This window comes from Schistocerca americana, chromosome 2 (assembly GCF_021461395.2).
Source record: "Schistocerca americana isolate TAMUIC-IGC-003095 chromosome 2, iqSchAmer2.1, whole genome shotgun sequence".
In the NCBI taxonomy this organism is placed as follows: Eukaryota; Metazoa; Arthropoda; class Insecta; order Orthoptera; family Acrididae; genus Schistocerca; species Schistocerca americana.
This window is the reverse complement of record NC_060120.1, coordinates 171,757,499-171,778,670: the sequence shown is the minus strand read 5'-3', so window position 1 is coordinate 171,778,670 and position 21,172 is coordinate 171,757,499. Positions and strand designations below refer to the sequence as shown.

Genomic DNA, 21,172 nt, shown 5'->3' with positions numbered 1-21,172 from the left:
AGGCTGGTGTCCCTCTGCTGCAGATCAGATGTGTGCAACTGCTTGCCAGTTATGCAACATACATTCATAGTTCCCCTGAGCATCTGAATTACCGTCTCCTTTTCCCGCCTGCGGCAGTCCATCTCCTGCATCGGCGGCCCAGATCGGGGCTAACGATTGCGGTTCGCATGCAGTCCCTTCTCTCCGAACTGGAGTCCTTCCCTTTACTACCTCTACTTGTGGTCCGTTCACTTATGCCTCCATGGTGTACGCCTCAGCTGCAGCTTCGTCTGGACCTTTTGCATGGCCCTAAGGACTCCGTTAACCCCGCCGCTCTCCGCTGTCACTTCCTCTCGATTCTTGACGTGTTACGGGGCTCTGAAGTGGTTTACACCAACAGCTCAGTGGCTGATGGCCATGTAAGCTTCGCATATGTTCATGGAGGACATATTGACCAGTACTTCTTGCCAGTTGACTGCAGTGTTTTCACTGCAGAGCTGGCAGCCATATCTCGTGCTTTTGAGTACATCTGCTCATGCTCTGGCGTGTCATTTCTCCTGTGTACTGACTCATTGAGCAGCCTACAAGCTATCGACCAGTGCTACCCTCGCCACCCTCTGGTAGTGTCTATTCAGGAGTCCATATATGCCCTGGAACAGTCCCGCCATTCTGTGGTGTTTGTGTGGACCCCAGGACACATCGGAGTCCCTGGCAACGAACTTGCCAACAGGCTGATCAAACAGGCGACGCGGAAACCACTTTTCCGGAGATAGGCATCTCCGAAGCTGACCTGCGTTCTGTCTTATGCCACAGGGTTTTCCGGCTTTGAGAGACGGAATGGCATAACAGCATGCACAACAAACTGTGTACCATTAAGGAGACTATGAATGTGTGGAAGTCTCCATGCAGGCCACACGCAGGGAATCAGTTGTCCTCTGCCGGCTCCACATTGGCCATATGTGGCTAAAGCATGGTTACCTGCTCCATCGCGAGGACCCACCTTGGTGTCACTGTGGCTCCCAAATGACAGTCGTCCACATCTTGCTGGACTGCCCACTTTTAGCCGCTCTGCGGCAGACTTTTAACTTTCCCAGCACCCTGCCTTTGGTGTTGGGCAACAATGCCTCCACAGCAGGTTTGGTTTTACATTTTATCTGTGAGAGTGGGTTTTATACTTCTACGTAGGTTTTAGTGCATGTCCTTTGTCCCTCTGTGTCCTCTACCCTAGTGCTTTGAGGATGGAGGTTTTAATGTATTGCGGATTGGCTGGCTTTCCCTTTTTGTTCTCGTGGTTGGCCAGCCACTGTGATCTGCTTTCATGTTTTACTCTTTTCTGTTTCTAGTGTCTCTCTGTTGTTTTCTTGTCCTCTTTTGTTCCCTTTAGTGTTCATTGCCTTCCCTTCATTCTTGTGGCTTTTCCTTTCTTTCCATTTTATGTTATATGTTTTGTCTATTTTATTCTCAAACTTGTGGCATTGTTTCATTAGGAACAAGGGATCCATGACCTCATAGTCTGGTCCCTTCTCCCACCTTTAAACCAACCAACCAACCTAACTGGAACTAGATTTGTGTCCATCCAAGTCAAAATTTTAAAAAAATAAAATTCATGTAGGTCAACGAATTGCACACGTGCACTTTTTCACTTTAAGTGATAACTCGTCTCAGAGTAAAAGCCACACATAAATTCACACTTTTTTTATGAATACAAAAATGAAAACACTTTTATCTTAAACAGATAAATTATGGCATGCAACTACTAATTAAACATTTCCAATTCTGAATAAACTTCAAGAACTTGTATTTCATAATCAATAAAATTTATCCCGAGAGATACTATTAGTCTGCTAAAATGGAGTCAAATTACAGTCAACTTGTGTCTGGACGACGACGTCACGAATTGACACTTGTTTGGAATAAACGAAATACCTGTACTGAAAAATACTGTCCGTTGAGTGATTTACTGACTTTTATAAAAAAAATTGGGTACCCCTTGCATTGCTACAAGTGTTCAGCCTTCAAGTGAATAGTGTGTTAGTTTTCGGTTCTAATCAGGCTGGAGACAAGACTTTCACCTATTCTGAGAAAGGGCCACTAGTGGGCAGATCAACAAATAGTTCAGAAATTCTAAGACAATTTCTCTTCCTTAAGTTTTGTTGCTACCTTTTTTCTGTACTCTGTTGATCTAAAGGCGAAAAAGTTTGTGAATTACGCACTTGTTAGCACCTGCTTTCTATGTTTGTTATTTGTATTGACTTAATGTGGCACTGAATGATTTGTTATGACTTTCTTATGTGTCTACCCTAACACTGCATTTGCATACTTTCATGGTAGTCCTTCCTGTAATGCTGTTTCATAAAGACTGCGGATTTCATCTGTACACAAACCATTTCGAAGCCAAAAGTGCATATTATCCTGCTAAATTATAACAATTTGGAATACTTTGGTTTATTAAAAAAAACTGTTTTGTAACATTATGAAAAGTTGTAATTCATTTGTATTAGTAAGGTGCATACTAAATAGAGTTTTCTCATTAGTTTATTGAACATAGCATAGATAAGGTAGAAACCAGTGCCCCACGTGATCTAAAACAGTTTCACAATTTTCAGATAGTTTTTTGATACCACACCTATAGTAAATATTTGGTAGGACTCTGTTGCCTTGTCTGTTATGCTGTATTAACAGACAGTGAAGCTGTGCAATTCGGAATAACAATGAGGTGAAGGGCCTAACGAATACTGTCACCCACTGACATATAAAAGTAAAAGTGACACGCAACCTAGCTTTTGGAACTGACAGTTCCTTCCTTGGGGAGGAGAGAGAAATAGCTTGATGCTGGGCCCCCCTTTTTTTTTATTATGATCAGCATTTTTGCATAAGGTGCTTCTGGTGAAACCCTAGAGGTATCTGCTAATAGCTGTCTTGGTGCAAGATCGATTACAATTATCACCATATTTTCTGTATTGCTTTCTGATGGGAAATATTAAAAATATCTCAAATTGATTAGTTTTAACTGCACTTGATGATGTGTCCTAAAAGTAAATTGAAAGTAGGCCTGTGGTAGACATTGTTTTATTTCCAGGAGTATGGAAGGGAAAATCAACCATAAAATTATGGTGTACTACTGCTCTCGCCTTATAATTTTAATCTTCAGTTACATTTAAAACAATTGTTGAAATGGTGGCATGAGTTTTGAATCTCAAGCAGTTCATTTGCAATGATGAATAGTTATTTTTTGTATTGAAATCAATTAATAATAATAATAATAATAATAATAATAATAATAATAATAATAATGTTAAATTTTTGCATTGCAGGAAAATACAGCTGACAAGCTGGAAGAACAAATTATTCTCGCAGACTCTCAAGTGTGTGTGGCTTTACTGACATTCTTACAGCAAGATATTACAGGTTATGTGAAAGGAGGTTGGGTATTGCGCAAAGCCTGGAAGGTATATCAGCATACATACAGTCAAATTTTGCAACTGTATCGAAGAACATTTGGTAATGATGATGTACCAGGTAAGAAATTTTTTACAAAATTTTCGTTCTGTTAATGTGTAGAATTGTTTTGTGCTTGGTAGATATCAGTGTTACCAATCCACAACTACTGTAGGTGTAACAAGTTTAAGGTTAAAGCAAAGAACAGATTGCATGTTTTTTTAGATATAAAGATGAAATAGTTATTAGCATCAAAACTTTTATTCGTTTACCTGCTTTAGTATGGAAACACACACAAACATTTTGCTTAGCTTAGTGTTCAATATTATTATAGGTTCGCAGTTTCCTTCGTGGAAAGTTATTACACGTGGATGCAGCAATCCAAACTTGCAAAGTCCTGGGTCAGAATGGTCAGTGCCATCATACAGCAGCTCATCCTGTTCGCCAAATGGTCGCAATGGCTTTAGAAATTCATTTCTTGCTCTTTCTTCAGTTGCATCACATGCTAATTGTAAACCTACGTAAGTTGTTACATATATAGAAAAAAAATGTATTTTTTAATTAGTATTGTAAATGAGACTGATTTTACTGTAAGCAATTTGTTGTATTACTAAATTTGAGGTAGTATGAGAAGACATAATTAAATGCAGAAATGGAATAAAATCCGTGTATTGTTTATGCCATGACAAGCTGTGTAACAGGATTGTAACATATTTTAACATAAATGTTTTTGTTCCAGAAATATTGTTCCTCCAGATGTAGTATCTCGTTTGATGTCTGCAGTAAGCTTTGGCTATGGAATATTTCAGTTATGTATTTCATTGCTCCCTCCTTCATTGTTGAAGCTGATACATTTTTTGGGATTTGAAGGTGATCGTCAAGTGGGCATCTCTGCACTTATGTTTGCTAGACAAGGCCATGACATGAGGGCTCCACTTGCATCGTAAGTCTAAGCACTGTAAAATTTGTACTTGATATTACTTTATTGTGAAGTTGGGTTATTAAATATGTAATGATCTGCATTCATCTGTGTCTTTATTTGTAACTTCTAATAACTTCTCTAACCCAGAATTGCAAGGGAATTTTGTGACAGATGTGAAGTAGATGTCTGCCTGGACTGAACAGCATAGCTGGTGGAGCCACTGTCATATCTGTTAGTTCGTATCCATGCTGTATTATTTTTTATCTGCCTATTCTTCTTTGCACTTCTAACCACAAAACTACTTGTAATGTGATGGGTTATTCCAGTCTCCATACTTTATGGGAGAGATATTAATTAATAATACTGGAGACAGGTCAACAATCTAGAGTTATTCACTGAGAGAGTGCTGTGAACAAATACGCTCATGAATGTGCTGATATATGCTACTCTAAGAATCAGTGTTATCATTTTCTGAATCATACATAAATTTTTCCTTTTTATTAAAATGTCTGTTTCCAATGTAGTATGATGCTCCATAAACATGCATGACTACAGATGCTCCATAAACATATGTGACTACATACACTAGCTTTACCTGCTATGTTACAGACTTGCTCTTCTCTGGTATCACACAATAGTCCGTCCGTTTTTCGCACTTGATGGCTCAAATGTACAAGCTGGTGTAGAAGCTGCTCAGTGTTTAATCATGGAGTCACAGGATGACTACGGAGAATCTGCATTATTTCTTTTTTTCAAAGGGAGAGTAGAGAGGCTAAAGGTAAAATTAACTATCTTCTCCACAGTATTGAATTGTTTCAGCTCTTGTTGTTACATTTTGTATTTCTTTATTAATTTTTTTAGTTATGATGTTTGCATAGGTCTTATTCAGTGTTAAAGTCCTATTTATGTGCACAGCCTCTGATTAGCACTTCATTTACTTTTGCAAATGCTCTGATTAAGTCTGAGAAGCAGGCTGATACTCTTTCACAGTGTAATTATATTCTAACTGAGGGATAATGGAACCACCTTTGTAGTGTATCTTACACTGTAAATATTTTTCATAGTGTCCTTCATACCTACAGATGAAGAACGTCACAGGTGAAAAATGTATGAATGGCATATAATACACTGACGGAAAAAAAATTGCAACACGAAGAAAGAGTTCTGTGGCACAAGCGAAAGTTGGTAGGTGTGTTTCTACATCTGAAAGATGATGTCTGGTTAAATTTCACACAGGTCGCATAAGAGTGGTGTTAGTACACTGTAATGGTCATGAACATTAGTTACCTTTGAGACTGGGCACAGTGAATTGAAATTAGTCAAGAATGCCTTTAAGGTGACAAAGACGCCATTATCAGCACCTCACTGAGTTTGAATGAAGTCGTGTGAATAGGCTACAAAAAGCTGGATGTTCCTTCGGTGATACTGCAGAAAGACTTTGCAGGAATGTAGCCACTGTTCATGATTGGTGGCAGTGATGGTCATGAGAATGTATGGTCACAAGACGACTGGGCTCTGGATGGCCATGTGGCACTACCGAGAGGGAAGACCATCGTGTTTGACTCACAGTTCTGGTGCATTGTACTGCATCTGCAGCAGCAATTTGAGCAGCAGTTGCCACCACAGTGACACAACAATCTGTTGCAAATCAGTTACTTCAAGGAGAGCTCCAAGCCAGACTCTGTAGGGTGCATTGCAATGATGCCAAACGACTGCCATTTGCAACTTCAATGCCAGCTGCAGTGGCCGAGCGGTTCTAGGTGCTTCAGTCTGGAACCGTGCGACCGCTATGGTGCAGGTCCGAATCCTGCCTTGGCATGGGTGTGTGTGATGTCCTTAGGTTAGTTAGGTTTAAGTAGTTCTGAGTTCTAGGGGACTGATGACCTCAGAATGAAAGTTGTTTCCGCCTTGGTGCCAGCGATGGCAGTTAGGGGGAGGCCAGTTGAGGACCTGCAACCAGCCTGTCGGCGTGCTAGACACACTGGACCTACATCTGGAGTTATGGTCTGGGATACAATTGTGTATGATGAGGAGTGCTCTCATGGTTATCCCATGCACCTTGACGGCAAATCTACACTCCTGGAAATGGAAAAAAGAACACATTGACACCGGTGTGTCAGACCCACCATACTTGCTCCGGACACTGCGAGAGGGCTGTACAAGCAATGATCACACGCACGGCACAGCGGACACACCGGGAACCGCGGTGTTGGCCGTCGAATGGCGCTAGCTGCGCAGCATTTGTGCACCGCCGCCGTCAGTGTCAGCCAGTTTGCCGTGGCATACGGAGCTCCATCGCAGTCTTTAACACTGGTAGCATGCCGCGACAGCGTGGACGTGAACCGTATGTGCAGTTGACGGACTTTGAGCGAGGGCGTATAGTGGGCATGCGGGAGGCCGGGTGGACGTACCGCCGAATTGCTCAACACGTGGGGCGTGAGGTCTCCACAGTACATCGATTTTGTCGGACTTTGAGCGAGGGCGTATAGTGGGCATGCGGGAGGCCGGGTGGACGTACCGCCGAATTGCTCAACACGTGGGGCGTGAGGTCTCCACAGTACATCGATTTTGTCGGCGGAAGGTGCACGTGCCCGTCGACCTGGGACCGGACCGCAGCGACGCACGGATGCACGCCAAGACCGTAGGATCCTACGCAGTGCCGTAGGGGACCGCACCGCCACTTCCCAGCAAATTAGGGACACTGTTGCTCCTGGGGTATCGGCGAGGACCATTCGCAACCGTCTCCATGAAGCTGGGCTACGGTCCCGCACACCGTTAGGCCGTCTTCCGCTCACGCCCCAACATCGTGCAGCCTGCCTCCAGTGGTGTCGCGACAGGCGTGAATGGAGGGACGAATGGAGACGTGTCGTCTTCAGCGATGAGAGTCGCTTCTGCTTTGGTGCCAATGATGGTCGTATGCGTGTTTGGCGCCGTGCAGGTGAGCGCCACAATCAGGACTGCATACGACCGAGGCACACAGGGCCAACACCCGGCATCATGGTGTGGGTAGCGATCTCCTACACTGGCCGTACACCACTGGTGATCGTCGAGGGGACACTGAATAGTGCACGGTACATCCAAACCGTCATCGAACCCATCGTTCTACCATTCCTAGACCGGCAAGGGAACTCGATGTTCCAACAGGACAATGCACGTCCGCATGTATCCCGTGCCACCCAACGTGCTCTAGATGGTGTAAGTCAACTACCCTGGCCAGCAAGATCTCCGGATCTGTCCCCCATTGAGCATGTTTGGGACTGGATGAAGCGTCGTCTCACGCGGTCTGCACGTCCAGCACGAACGCTGGTCCAACTGAGGCGCCAGGTGGAAATGGCATGGCAAGCCGTTCCACAGGACTACATCCAGCATCTCTACGATCGTCTCCATGGGAGAATAGCAGCCTGCATTGCTGCGAAGGGTGGATATACACTGTACTAGTGCCGACATTGTGCATGCTCTGTTGCCTGTGTCTATGTGCCTGTGATTCTGTCAGTGTGATCATGTGATGTATCTGACCCCAGGAATGTGTCAATAAAGTTTCCCCTTCCTGGGACAATGAATTCACGGTGTTCTTATTTCAATTTCCAGGAGTGTATATGTCAGTCTGGTGATTCGACCTGTTACGCCTGCAATTCATGAACAGCATTCAAGGGGGTGTTTTCTAATAGGGTAACACTCGTCCACATCCACTGTTGTAAACCAGTGTACTCTATAGAGTGTTGACATGTTGCCTTGGCCTGCTTGATCTCCAGCTCTGTCTGCAGTTGACCACATGCGAGGACGTCATAAGGCGATAACTCCAGTGTCAACAACCAGCATTAACTGTCCCTGTATTGATGGACCAAGTGCAACAGGCATGGAACTATGCCCCACAAAGTGACATCTGGCACCTGTACAATGAGAGGCAAAAAGATTGCTCGGCCCGAATAATGTAGACTCTAAGAACAGAGCACTGTGCATGCCCAAGTTCAGAAGAGCCACTTTTCATGGATCTTGGGCTCTGTGGAGCTTTTGCTTAGTGTTACATCATCAGATAGAAGCAATATAATAGTCTAAATACAGTATGTGTCAAGGTTCACTGCAGGTTAGGTTAGGTTAGGTTAACTCATCACATATTTTCTTTTGAAAATCATTATTTGAGCGTGTAGAAACGGTAGAAATATAAGAACTGAACCTTGGTAGAATTACGACAACAATGAGTGTTTGACATCTGTTTCAATGGCTGAGTAGATAGGCTGATGGTTTACAAATGTAAAGGAGTTTTGCAGTTTTCTAGGTTCCACATTCTTTCAAAAGATTACATTTTATAGTTGTCTAATCTTTAAACAAACAGACAAATAGTCATAGTAAAAATGTTGAAAATGGATGTATTTATTTTTAAATTCTTTGACTGCCAACTGGTGTCTCTATAGTTTTCAGCTAAGAGCAACATATCAGCTGTTTGGTATATGTTATAGGTCTGCTTCAAAATTGCTGATGTGTGTTCATGAGTGAATAATTGCTCTCTTTGAAAATTATATCAGAAAATGGTGTTCGTCATTTGAGGCAGGATATTGTTATGGTGTTGACTGTCAATTCTATGCCTCGAAGGACTCCAAGCTATTCTTGCTGATGGCATGTGGGCAAAATACTGAAGCTATACGTAGCCTACTCTTCATTTTAGTTTATTTCAGTTTTCTGTGAAAGGCATACATAATTATTAGGCCAACAATATTAATTTCGAAACACAAATCTACTTGCTACTATATTATTTCTACATTTTATGGGATGTCAAACGAATATCTTCCTCCAAGGAAGATTACTTTTATAGTTATGGGAGGTCAGATAAATATTACCTTCCAAGGATGATTATTTTTAGACGTCAAGTGGAAAATATAATTTAATAACAAAACAAATAAAGCATGAAACATTTGGGATGCAATAAAAAGGGCTGTGGTGTGATTCAATCTGACATGGTCTACAGGTACCAGTACAGCTACCAGTACAGGAAGCTGACACACTTAATCATGAAATAACCGTACCATAGTTGAAGAACTAGTATTAAATTGCAAACAACAAATACTGGAAGGCAAATCCACTTGCTTGTGTAAACCGCATTTAAGGACTTAGAAAAATATGCCAGTAAGCTGGCACATTACTCTTAGCTGAAAACTGTACACACACCAGATGGCAGTCAAAGTAATTAGAGATAAATACATTCATTTTCAATATTTTTACTATGACCACTTATCTGTTTTTTAAAAGAATAGACAATTGACCCCAGTTAGATTCGAACACTTGTCCTTGATGTTCATAACTGTCACACTATCCACTCCATTGAAACAGATGTGAACAAATTGTGATGAATCTTGACATACAATGTATCCTAACTATTATATTGCTTCTATTTGATGATGTAAACACCAAGCTGAAGTCCACAGACAGCTAGAGTTGTGAATACTGACACTTCTGAACTTGGGTATGTGCAATGCTCTGTTCTTAGAGTCTAAATTATTTGGGCTGGGCAGTCTTTTTGCATCTCAGTCTAAAAACAATGCATGCACATTTGCATGCTTGCATTCAACCTTCTGGCAGTTACACTGGTTATTATTGTACCAGCATTTCACATATGCAATGGCTTATCTCATGATTGCATTAACCTGTGATCTTGCATTAGTCACTTAAATATGTTCCCATGTCATTATTCTACATTAATAATATTTTGGTGTTGCAATTTTTGTCTGGCCGTGTATTAATAGGACAAAGATTTTCAGATCTGCATCATTCTTGATATGAAAACAGGAGCACACCAGAAACTTAATAATCATTTACATTGTTACTCCAAGAATATCTGTTACTGTGATGACTGACTCAGCAGCTAACTAGTGCTGTCTTTGGAACAAACTGAAGAAAAACTTGTGTTCTTGATTAATTATTGATAAAAATTGTTGTCATGGCAAATTAAATTACATTTCAAGAGAATTTTCACTGTTTTCTTTACCACTGAACCTTAGAAGGATGTCACTGATTCTTGAATTTTCATGATGGGAAGGTTCAAAAGGAAGTACAGGTCATGCAGGCTCCAGGATGAGCGGGACCTACCTGCTTTAGAGGGACCCATCTGCTTTATGCAGAAAGGATGTGTTATTTTTAACAGACATGAAGTGGTTGTTAAATATACTGTACAGATTGATGTAAAACAAATAAGATAGCAATGAAATGGGAGAACTTTTTTTGTGCCAGATACAGAAATGCAATAGCCAAATAGGAAAAATGATCGTGAACCAAAGACGGGAGGTCCCGAACAGTGAGGTGAGGTTGGCAAACAGAGAAAGTGTAATGTTCACCTGCTTTATTTCCACGTTGATTGTCCTCGGTGTTGACATACTGCGTTCCTATACTGGCTGAAAAATGGTGGTGGTGAGAGTCAGGCCAAATTATTTGTTTAAATTATGAAATTAACAGATATTATGCAAACAATACTTTTGACAAAACTGTTAATTACTTTGGAATTAATTAAGAGCTGGCTTTGCTAACATGTTTTTGAATAGAGCCAAATAGATCCTTTAAGAATGCTATTAGTTGTTCCTCCAAATGTTCATAATTAGTTTATAAGTCAACAATAAAATTTAAGTTACGAAACAATTACTGATTTCACACTGTAATGAGATATTAACTATGAATAGTGAAAATAAATTAGAAAATCCGTTACTTACATAAAACTAAGCACAGAATTAGATCTGGTGTTATATTCTTTAAAACTGAGGGCCAACCTTTCTCTTTTACGAAAATGCAGATTTATACTCACATATGTTAATGATAAATAGTTAAAATTGAAAAAAACGAATTTAAGGAGGCAGATGGCAAAACAAGAGGGGAAGTGAAAATATCCCACCTTGGTTTGTCACATCAGCCCCTCATTTGATTGACCAGATATATATTGCAAATAGGTAACTGGTCAGTTCAGTGACTACAAGTGACCCCAGAAAGTGGGTTCAAATTCCACACACAAAAGAATATTACATAAGAAATCGTATCAAAACTACAGTACATATATTTTTTTCAAATTTATACTCTTATGAACTGGCCATATTAAAATCCCCATACAAAATATTTACATACAGTGTATTGTACAGTTGCACAAAATATCTACAATTAGGCATCTTCATCATAATTTATGTCCTTTTTAGGTAAACAGAGACTACATTTTAAAATACATATCACTTTATAGAAGTCCTGTCTTGCTTAAAAGAATAAATCCTACATGGGTTGCAAAAAGTTAAATTACACTGCACATTGCAGTTCACTTTTTAGACAGAAAATTTCACTTGCTCAATATTTAGTATTTTTCACAAGCACTTTAACCCTTTTTCAAAAGGGTGACCACGGAGCCCATGTGCAGATTAGCTGTTGCGTCTTTATTAAAACTGTACTGTAAACCACTCGAGTTCACTGTACAAAGTTCATGAGTCCTAGTTTATTGTGCCCAATTACAGTAGTCTTCACCCGGGGCACCATATGTGACGTACGCCTGCTTTATTTCCTAGTTGATTGTCCTCGGTGTCGACATACTGCGTTGCTATACCAATATACACATTTAATATGGCCAGTTAACTGCTGTTTAACATTTGATAAGCCTCATTAATAGGTTGCAGGAAAACATCCACATACTGCTACAATAGTTTACTGTTGAACATCTACGAGCAGTAAAAACCTAACTCATATTTCACAGTCTTTCAAATAAATTGAATTGAACAGACACTGTCATTGCTTTAACACACGGCATACTTAACAGTTAAGTTGATGCATTTTAGTTGATCTAACCAATATGGGTTCCACGTCTGAAACTCGGCCATGAACTGACTGTCTCAGACCAAAAATCAGGCCCCAATACATCCTCACAATAATAGGCACTGAATCTGTTGTTGTTGTCTTCAGTCCTGAGACTGGTTTGATGCAGCTCTCCATGCTAATCTATCCTGTGCAAGCTCCTTCATCTCCCAGTACCTACTGCAACCTACATCCTTGTGAATCTGCTTAGTGTATTCATCTCTTGGTCTCCCTCTACGATTTTTACCCTCCACGCTGCCCTCCAATGCTAAATTTGTGATCCCTTGATGCCTCAGGACATGTCCTACCAACCGATCCGTTCTTCTAGTCAAGTTGTGCCACAAACTTCTCTTTTCCCCAATCCTATTCAATACCTCCTCATTAGTTACGTGATCTACCCACCTAATCTTCAACATTCTTCTGAAGCACCACTTTTCGAAAGCTTCTATTCTCTTCTTGTCCAAACTATTTATTGTCCATGTTTCACTTCCATACATGGCTACACTCCATACAAATACTTTCAGAAACGACTTCCTGACACTTAAATCTATACTCGATGTTAACAAATGTCTCTTCTTCAGAAACACTTTCCTTGCCGTTGCCAGTCTATATTTTATATCCTCTCTACTTTGACTATCATCAGTTATTTTGCTCCCCAAATAGCAAAACTCCTTTACTACTGTAAGTGTCTCATTTCCTAATCTAATCCCCTCAGCATCACTCGACTTAATTCGACTACATTGCATTATCCTCGTTTTGCTTTTGTTTATGTTCATCTTATACCCTCCTTTCAAGACACTTGTCCATTCCATTCAACTGCTCTTCCAAGTCCTTTGCTGTCTCTGACAGAATTACAGTGTCATCGGCGAACCTCAAAGTTGTTATTTCGTCTCCCTGGATTTTAATACCTGCTCCAAATTTTTCTTTTGTTTCCTTTACTGCTTGCTCAATATACAGATTGAATAACATCGGGGACAGGCTACAACCCTGTCTCACTCCCTTCCCAACCATTGCTTCCCTTTCATGCCCCTCGACTCTTTATAACTGCCATCTGGCTTCTGTACAAATTGTAAATAGCCTTTCGCTCCCTGTATTTTACCCCTGCCACCTTCAGAATTTGAAAGAGAGTATTCCAGTCAACATTGTCAAAAGCTTTCTCTAAGTCTACAAATGCTAGAAACGTAGGTTTGCCTTTCCTTAATCTTTCTTCTAAGATAAGTCGTAAGGTCAGAATTGCGTCACGTGTTCCAACATTTCTACGGAATCCAAACTGATCTTCCCCGAGGTTGGCTTCTACCAGTTTTTCCATTCGTCTGTAAATAATTCGCATTAGTATTTTGCAGCTGTGACTTATTTTTATGCATTTCCTGTCGATCTCATTTTTGAGACGTTTGTATTCCTTTTTCCCTGCTTCATTTACTGCATTTTTATATTTTCTCCTTTCATCAATTAAATTCAATATTTCTTCTGTTACCCAAGGATTTCTACTAGCCCTCATCTTTTTACCTACTTGATCCTCTGCTGCCTTCACTACTTCATCCCTCAGAGCTACCCATTCTGCTTCTACTGTATTTCTTTCCCCCATTCCTGTCAATTGTTCCCTTATGCTGTCCCTGAAACTCTTTACAACCTCTGGTTTACTCAGTTTATCCAGGTCCCATCTCCTTAAATTCCCACGTTTTTGCAATTTCTTCAGTTTTAATCTACAGTTCATAACCAACAGATTGTGGTCAGAGTCCACATCTGCCCCTGAAAATGTCTTACAATTTAAAACCTGGTTCCTAAATCTCTGTCTTACCATTATACACTCCTGGAAATGGAAAAAAGAACACATTGACACCGATGTGTCAAACCCACCATACTTGCTCCGGACACTGCGAGAGGGCTGTACAAGCAATGATCACACGCACGGCACAGCGGACACACCAGGAACCGCGGTGTTGGCCGTCGAATGGCGCTAGCTGCGCAGCATTTGTGCACCGCCGCCGTCAGTGTCAGCCAGTTTGCCGTGGCATACGGAGCTCCATCGCAGTCTTTAACACTGGTAGCATGCCGCGACAGCGTGGACGTGAACCGTATGTGCAGTTGACGGACTTTGAGCGAGGGCATATAGTGGGCATGCGGGAGGCCGGGTGGACGTACCGCCGAATTGCTCAACACGTGGGGCGTGAGGTCTCCACAGTACATCGATGTTGTCGCCAGTGGTCGGCGGAAGGTGCACGTGCCCGTCGACCTGGGACCGGACCGCAGCGACGCACGGATGCACGCCAAGACCGTAGGATCCTACGCAGTGCCGTAGGGGACCGCACCGCCACTTCTCAGCAAATTAGGGACACTGTTGCTCCTGGGGTATCGGCGAGGACCATTCGCAACCGTCTCCATGAAGCTGGGCTACGGTCCCGCACACCGTTAGGCCGTCTTCCGCTCACGCCCCAACATCGTGCAGCCCGCCTCCAGTGGTGTCGCGACAGGCGTGAATGGAGGGACGAATGGAGACGTGTCGTCTTCAGCGATGAGAGTCGCTTCTGCCTTGGTGCGAATGATGGTCGTATGCGTGTTTGGCGCCGTGCAGGTGAGCGCCACAATCAGGACTGCATACGACCGAGGCACACAGGGCCAACACCCGGCATCATGGTGTGGGGAGCGATCTCCTACACTGGCCGTACACCACTGGTGATCGTCGAGGGGACACTGAATAGTGCACGGTACATCCAAACCGTCATCGAACCCATCGTTCTACCATTCCTAGACCGGCAAGGGAACTTGCTGTTCCAACAGGACAATGCACGTCTGCATGTATCCCGTGCCACCCAACGTGCTCTAGAAGGTGTAAGTCAACTACCCTGGCCAGCAAGATCTCCGGATCTGTCCCCCATTGAGCATGTTTGGGACTGGATGAAGCGTCGTCTCACGCGGTCTGCACGTCCAGCACGAACGCTGGTCGAACTGAGGCGCCAGGTGGAAATGGCATGGCAAGCCGTTCCACAGGACTACATCCAGTATCTCTACGATCGTCTCCATGGGAGAATAGCAGCCTGCATTGCTGCGAAAGGTGGATATACACTGTACTAGTGCCGACATTGTGCATGCTCTGTTGCTTGTGTCAATGTGCCTGTGGTTCTGTCAGTGTGATCATGTGATGTATCTGACCCCAGGAATGTGTCAATAAAGTTTCCCCTTCCTGGGACAATGAATTCACGGTGTTCTTATTTCAATTTCCAGGAGTGTATAATCTATCTGATACCTTTTAGTATCTCCCGGATTCTTCCATGTATACAACCTTCTTTTATGATTCTTGAACCAAGTGTTAGCTATGATTAAGTTATGCTCTGTGCAAAATTCTACCAGGCGGCTTCCTCTTTCATTTCTTAGCCCCAATCCATATTCACCTACTATGTTTCCTTCTCTCCCTTCTCCTACTGTCAAATTCCAGTCACCCATGACTATTAAATTTTTGTCTCCCTTTACTACCTGAATCATTTCTTTTATCTCATCATACATTTCTTCAATTTCTTCGTCATCTGCAGAGCTAGTTGGCATATAAACTTGTAATACTGTAGTAGGCATGGGCTTCGTGTCTATCTTGGCCACTATAATATGTTCACTATGCTGTTTGTAGTAGCTTACCCGCACTCCTATTTTTTTTATTCATTATTAAACCTACTCCTGCATTACCCCTATTTGATTGTGTATTTATAACCCTGTATTCACCTGACCAGAAGTCTTGTTCCTCCTGCCACCGAACTTCACTAATTCCCACTATATCTAACTTTAACCTATCCATTTCCCTTTTTAAATTTCTAACCTACCTGCCCTATTAAGGGATCTGACAGTCCATGCCCCGATCCGTAGAATGCCAGTTTTCTTTCTCCTGATAACGACGTCCTCTTAAGTAGTCCCGACCCGGAGATCCGAATGGGGGACTATTTTACTTCTGGAATAATTTACCCAAGAGGACACCATCATCATTTAACCATACAGTAAAGCTGCATGCCATCGGGAAAAATTATGGCTGTAGTTTCCCCTTGTTTTCAGCCGTTCGCAGTACCACGACAGCAAGGCCGTTTTGGTTAGTGTTACAAGACCAGATCAGTCAATCATCCAGACTGTTGCCCGTGCAACTACTGAAAAGACTGCTGCCCCTCTTCAGGAACCACACATTTGTCTGGCCTCTCAACAGATACCCCTCCGTTGTGGTTGCACCTACAGTACGGCTATCTGTATCGTTGAGGCACACAAGCCTCCCCACCAACGGCAAGGTCCATGGTTCATGAGGGGAGGGCACTGAAACTACATATTGCAATTAAAACTTAACTTATGTAATTAACTGAATACATTGAAAAACTGTGTCTTTTTAACACTTTCTTCTACTGCAAGAGTTAGGCCGAATTATTTGTTTAAATGGTGAAATTAACAGATATTGTTAAGCAAACAACACTTTTGTCAAAACTGTTAATTACTTTGGAATTAATTAAGGGCTGGCTTTGCTTACATATTTTCAAATAGAGCCAAATAGATCCTTTAAAAACACTATTAGTTGTTCCTCCAAATGTTTATAGTTAGTACAGAATTTATATTTGTTTATAAGTCAACAATAGAGTTTAACTTACAAAACAGTTACTGATTTAACCCTATAATGAAAAACATTAACTTTGAATAGTGGAAATAAATTAGAAAATCAATTATAACTAAGCACAATATTAGATATGGTCTTATATTCTTTAATACCGAGAGCCAACCTTTCTCTTTTATGAAAATGTGCATTATACTCATGTATGTTAATGGTAATTAGATGAAAAAAAAAAAAAAACGAATTTATGGAGGCAGTGGCAAAACAAGAGGGGAAGTAAAAATATCTCAGCTTTCTTAGTCACAAAGGGAGGTCCCCGAACTGATTGAGAAGCTTGCCAGACACAAAAATGTCACCAAACAACCAAGAAAGTTTGTCAAAGAACGTGCCTCTGAACGTAGAGGATGCCTAATTAAAGAATGAGGATGACTAAGTACAGAGAAAGGTTACTGAATATGAAGCAAATCACTAAACATGTAAAGAAGATTGTCAAATAATGAAATGAGATGCAGATCCTGTACATAGGTAAATTGTCCTCCGGAAGAACATGAAGAGAATAAATGGTCACTCTGATCCTGTGGTATGAGAGATCAACAAATGGTCTGGGTTTGGATTTATCCTCTATTTTGAGTGGCTACATGCTGATGGAAAAGCCCCAGTTTTGATCCAAAAAATTTTGGAAGAAATAATTAGTTTTTCTGTCAAATTGATTTCACCGCTCCCAGTCTTTAACACCTTACGGCAGTTTTCTTTTTAGTGTTGTCAGTTATCACACATTTTATTGCTCCTCTTAATTAATTTTAATTTATTGTTACCCTGTATTTTCTGTGCTAGGTGATTGTCACTGATGTCATGCCCATTATTTTTAAATGATGATAACCACAGACTTTTGTGAGGTTTTGAAGGTAGGAGATGAGGAGCTGGTGGAAGTAAAGCTTTGAGGGTAGATTGTGAGTCATGCTTGGCTAGCTCACTTGCTAAAGTATTTGCATGTGAAAAGCAAAGTTCCTGGGTTCGAATCCCAACGTGGGAAGCGGTTTCGATCTGTTAGGAAGTTTCATATCAGCATGCACTCCACTACAGAGTAAACAGCTCATTCCAGAAATAAGGTACTTTAAAAATTCAAATAATTTTCTCTTCTCGTGTGGAATGCTGCAATTTTGTCCTCATTGTGTGTCTAGTAAACTGCAGAGGTTTTTGGAAGCTCCATCTAATGGCATTCTTAATAAAAGTAGGATACCTTCTTTTCCTAAACTGTCCCACAGCTGATGAAGTTGGAGGGGAGGGACTGTAAGTTCTAAATGATGTCCTTCAACTTTGTTCACTAGATGGGCACACAGCCCCCCCCCCCCCCCTTACCCACCCATCCCCCCACCTCTCTCTCTCTCTCTCTCTCTCTCTCTCTCTCTCTCTCTCAGATGCTTTCTTGATGAAGAGTTTGTTCTGAGATTCATTTTGGTTTATTCCACAGAGATGAAGGGAACACAGACTGTCTTGTGTTCATACCTCTACCTAAGTGACAAATACCCCAACTTCAATGTGATCTATAGAGATGTGTAAGACGAAATATAGAGTTACGTGCATGTGCATACCAACAAATGAGAAAAGTGATGTTTTCAGTCATGTTGGTAGCTATCATGCAGACCATGAAACATTTATACTTAAGGTGCACCAGATGAAGCCTCCGGCCAACAGATCACGGTTACATAATGGATGTGTATCACAGTGCTTGCTAGTCATGTGACTATCCCACAAGGTAAACATAAAGACCAAAAGGCTGAAGAAGCCTCCACAAGGGTATTACAAGAACACAAAATCTTCAGTAATGATCTGTGCCTTCAGGAAGGCACTCCACTGTAAATCTGTCAGTGTGATGTGACTGAGCAACATCACACTAAACAAATTAAGAATGACTGAGGTAATCACAGTTACATGTACATGTAGATTTATTCTCTGAAAGTCAATATACAGCATATGTGGTGAATACAGGGTACTTCAGTGTATACCACTCTTATTCATCCCCTGTTCCTCATTTGCAGATAAGATCCACTGCCAGCTTGGAACATCATTTGTTGCCAGAAACATTTAGCGGTTTTTACAGTGTACCTGATAGCTGTCAACAGAGCTCTAGACTTTATAAAACAGGCCTCCCTTGAATGTGTTTTAATGTGTGGTGACTCAATGAACAGAGTTCAGGACATTGACTGATGTTACTCCTGTCACCTAGCTATCATGACCTTCTCACGGAACTTAGTCATACTGGCTGCTCGATTGTCTTTTTCAGGGCCCCAAGTCATATGGGTATCTCAGAGAATGAACTGGCCGACCATATGGTGGTTACTCACATCCCCCCAATTCTCTTTGCCAATGCCAGAGGCAGAGTTGCGAGTGCAGATAACACCTCTGCTCACTCAGAGATGCAGTGGCATCTGGTTTGCTACTGCCTCCTGTAATGAACTCTGCACTGTCAAGTAGACTGCTGCTGCGTGATGCTCTTCCTTCTTTTCCTCCGGAAGGAATCTACCGTCCTATGTCATCTTTGCATTGGTCATCCAAGGCTAACACACAGTTTTGTTTTACATAATGAGCCACCCCAACATTGTAGTTTTGGGGCCTTGCAGACAACAGCTCATATCCTAGTGGAAGGTCACCTCCTTCTGGCCCTCAAAACTAAGTAAAGCTTTCCTTTCATGGGTGGTTGAACTGGTTCCCCATTTTCTCTGTGAAAGTGATTTTTATATTCGGATGTAATATTTTAAGCTACCTCCAGGACAGGTCATGGTGATTGGGGCATCTTCCACTGCTTGCTGGGTTTGGGGGAGCCCCAACCCTAATTCATTGATGGGCACACTCTTTCATCCCTCTCATACTATTTTTTACTGCTTGTAGATTTGGTTTGTCTCCCTTTCTGTCACACCCTATTTTAGAGGTAGCACCTTGTTGAATAGTGGATTGTTCTTTAACACCTTGACTACACTGAATGATGGTTGGGATGCTATGAATGGGATGATTCCTGTTATATGCAGAGTCTCAGGATGTCTACATGCTTCCTAACATATTTCTTTCTTCTTGTTTTTATTATTGGTGGTCCAACTGATATCCATCACATTTTTAGCCTTCTCACTTTCACTGTTCTGAATACGCTGATTAGAAGACATTCGTGCTCTGTAACAGCCTTTGCACTTCATCAGAATCAGGGAGGAGAGGCCTTTTCTCACCATTGGATGAGCCTCGGGAGACCTCTCGTCTGCTTCGACCTAAGTACCAGCCCGTACACTTACCAGGGTGAATACGTGGACAAGGAAAAAAATTCCCAGATTTTTCCCGGATTTCCCGGTTAAAAATACAGTTTCTCCCAGGTGACAATATATTTTCCCTTATCAATTATTTGAATGTTTATGGTTTTATACACGATTGTACAATTTCCCTGCACTTTAGAAAACAAAACTCAGGGAAAAAGACACATTTTGGAAATATACTTGATGTGCAGCAACATGTATGCTGCGTACTTTCATATTATGAAAACAGACATTGGAATTCCACCAAACACCGCATGTTATTTTCCGAATCATTGAAATCAAGATTTCGATGCGCTTTTGTAAGAAGTTCGTAGCTCACGTCACGTGATCTCGCCAGCCGATGACAGCAGATATTCAGAGCATAGGACACGTGATGCAATCAGCCAACAGCAACATCACTGTTATGTAACACAAACACACAAACAGGGAAAGTTAATAGTTTAAATTAATATACATAGTGTTGTTACAAGAAAGCAAAGCTTTCATATATAATGTTGGTCTCAGGCTGCAAGAGAAGCTAAGCTTTCGCATATACGTTGATCTTTTTTGCGTGTGTTACACTTTAAGATATATCACACAAACGTGCCTGTAAAATTTTTAATAATGGCATAAATGTCTGATCTTCAGGGTTCGAAATTCTTCTAAATGGTTCATCATCAAAAAGTTGATTTTTAAATGAGAGTCAAACGCTCTGTGATTCATGGTACATTCTTGCACATAGCTCAACTTACGTAAAAGGATATTTACTTTGAAAGTAACGCTTTTCAAACCAACATTCGCAATACTTCCCACGCGACCTGTTGGAAATAGGTTCATTTCAGGAGTTGTCAGAGAGCGCAGATAACAGGCGACACCAGGCTTGGGTAGCTATCATGACGTAGGAAGCCCGTATGTATGTACGTGTAAAACATTGAAAGATCATAAATTATGTCATGAAAGAAAGAAGACACCACAGGGTACTGCAAGAGCATCGGAATTTCGTGAACCATATTAAATTGTGCACATGTAAAGTGAATACTTACAGGGCACATTCATATATCCAGATTCCCAATGAAGTAGACCTCGACCTGATATTAAGCTTTTCAGTGTGGTTTTCGGGATGTAAATTTTCTTGGAGCATCTGTACTGTATTATATCATGTTTGGTTCTTTATTA

At 41.5% G+C, this 21,172-nt stretch overlaps 1 protein-coding gene across 1 annotated transcript in view; it reads left to right on the top strand.

The window, feature by feature from the left end:
• LOC124594922 (tetratricopeptide repeat protein 39C-like) overlaps positions 1-21,172 on the top strand; it is an 86,648-nt gene that overhangs the window by 24,468 nt on the left and 41,008 nt on the right. Inside the window, exons 3-6 of the mRNA XM_047133414.1 lie at positions 3,294-3,498; positions 3,752-3,938; positions 4,157-4,360; positions 4,949-5,117. Of these exons, the coding sequence (XP_046989370.1) occupies positions 3,294-3,498; positions 3,752-3,938; positions 4,157-4,360; positions 4,949-5,117 (765 nt within the window). The remainder of the gene's footprint in view (positions 1-3,293; positions 3,499-3,751; positions 3,939-4,156; positions 4,361-4,948; positions 5,118-21,172) is intronic.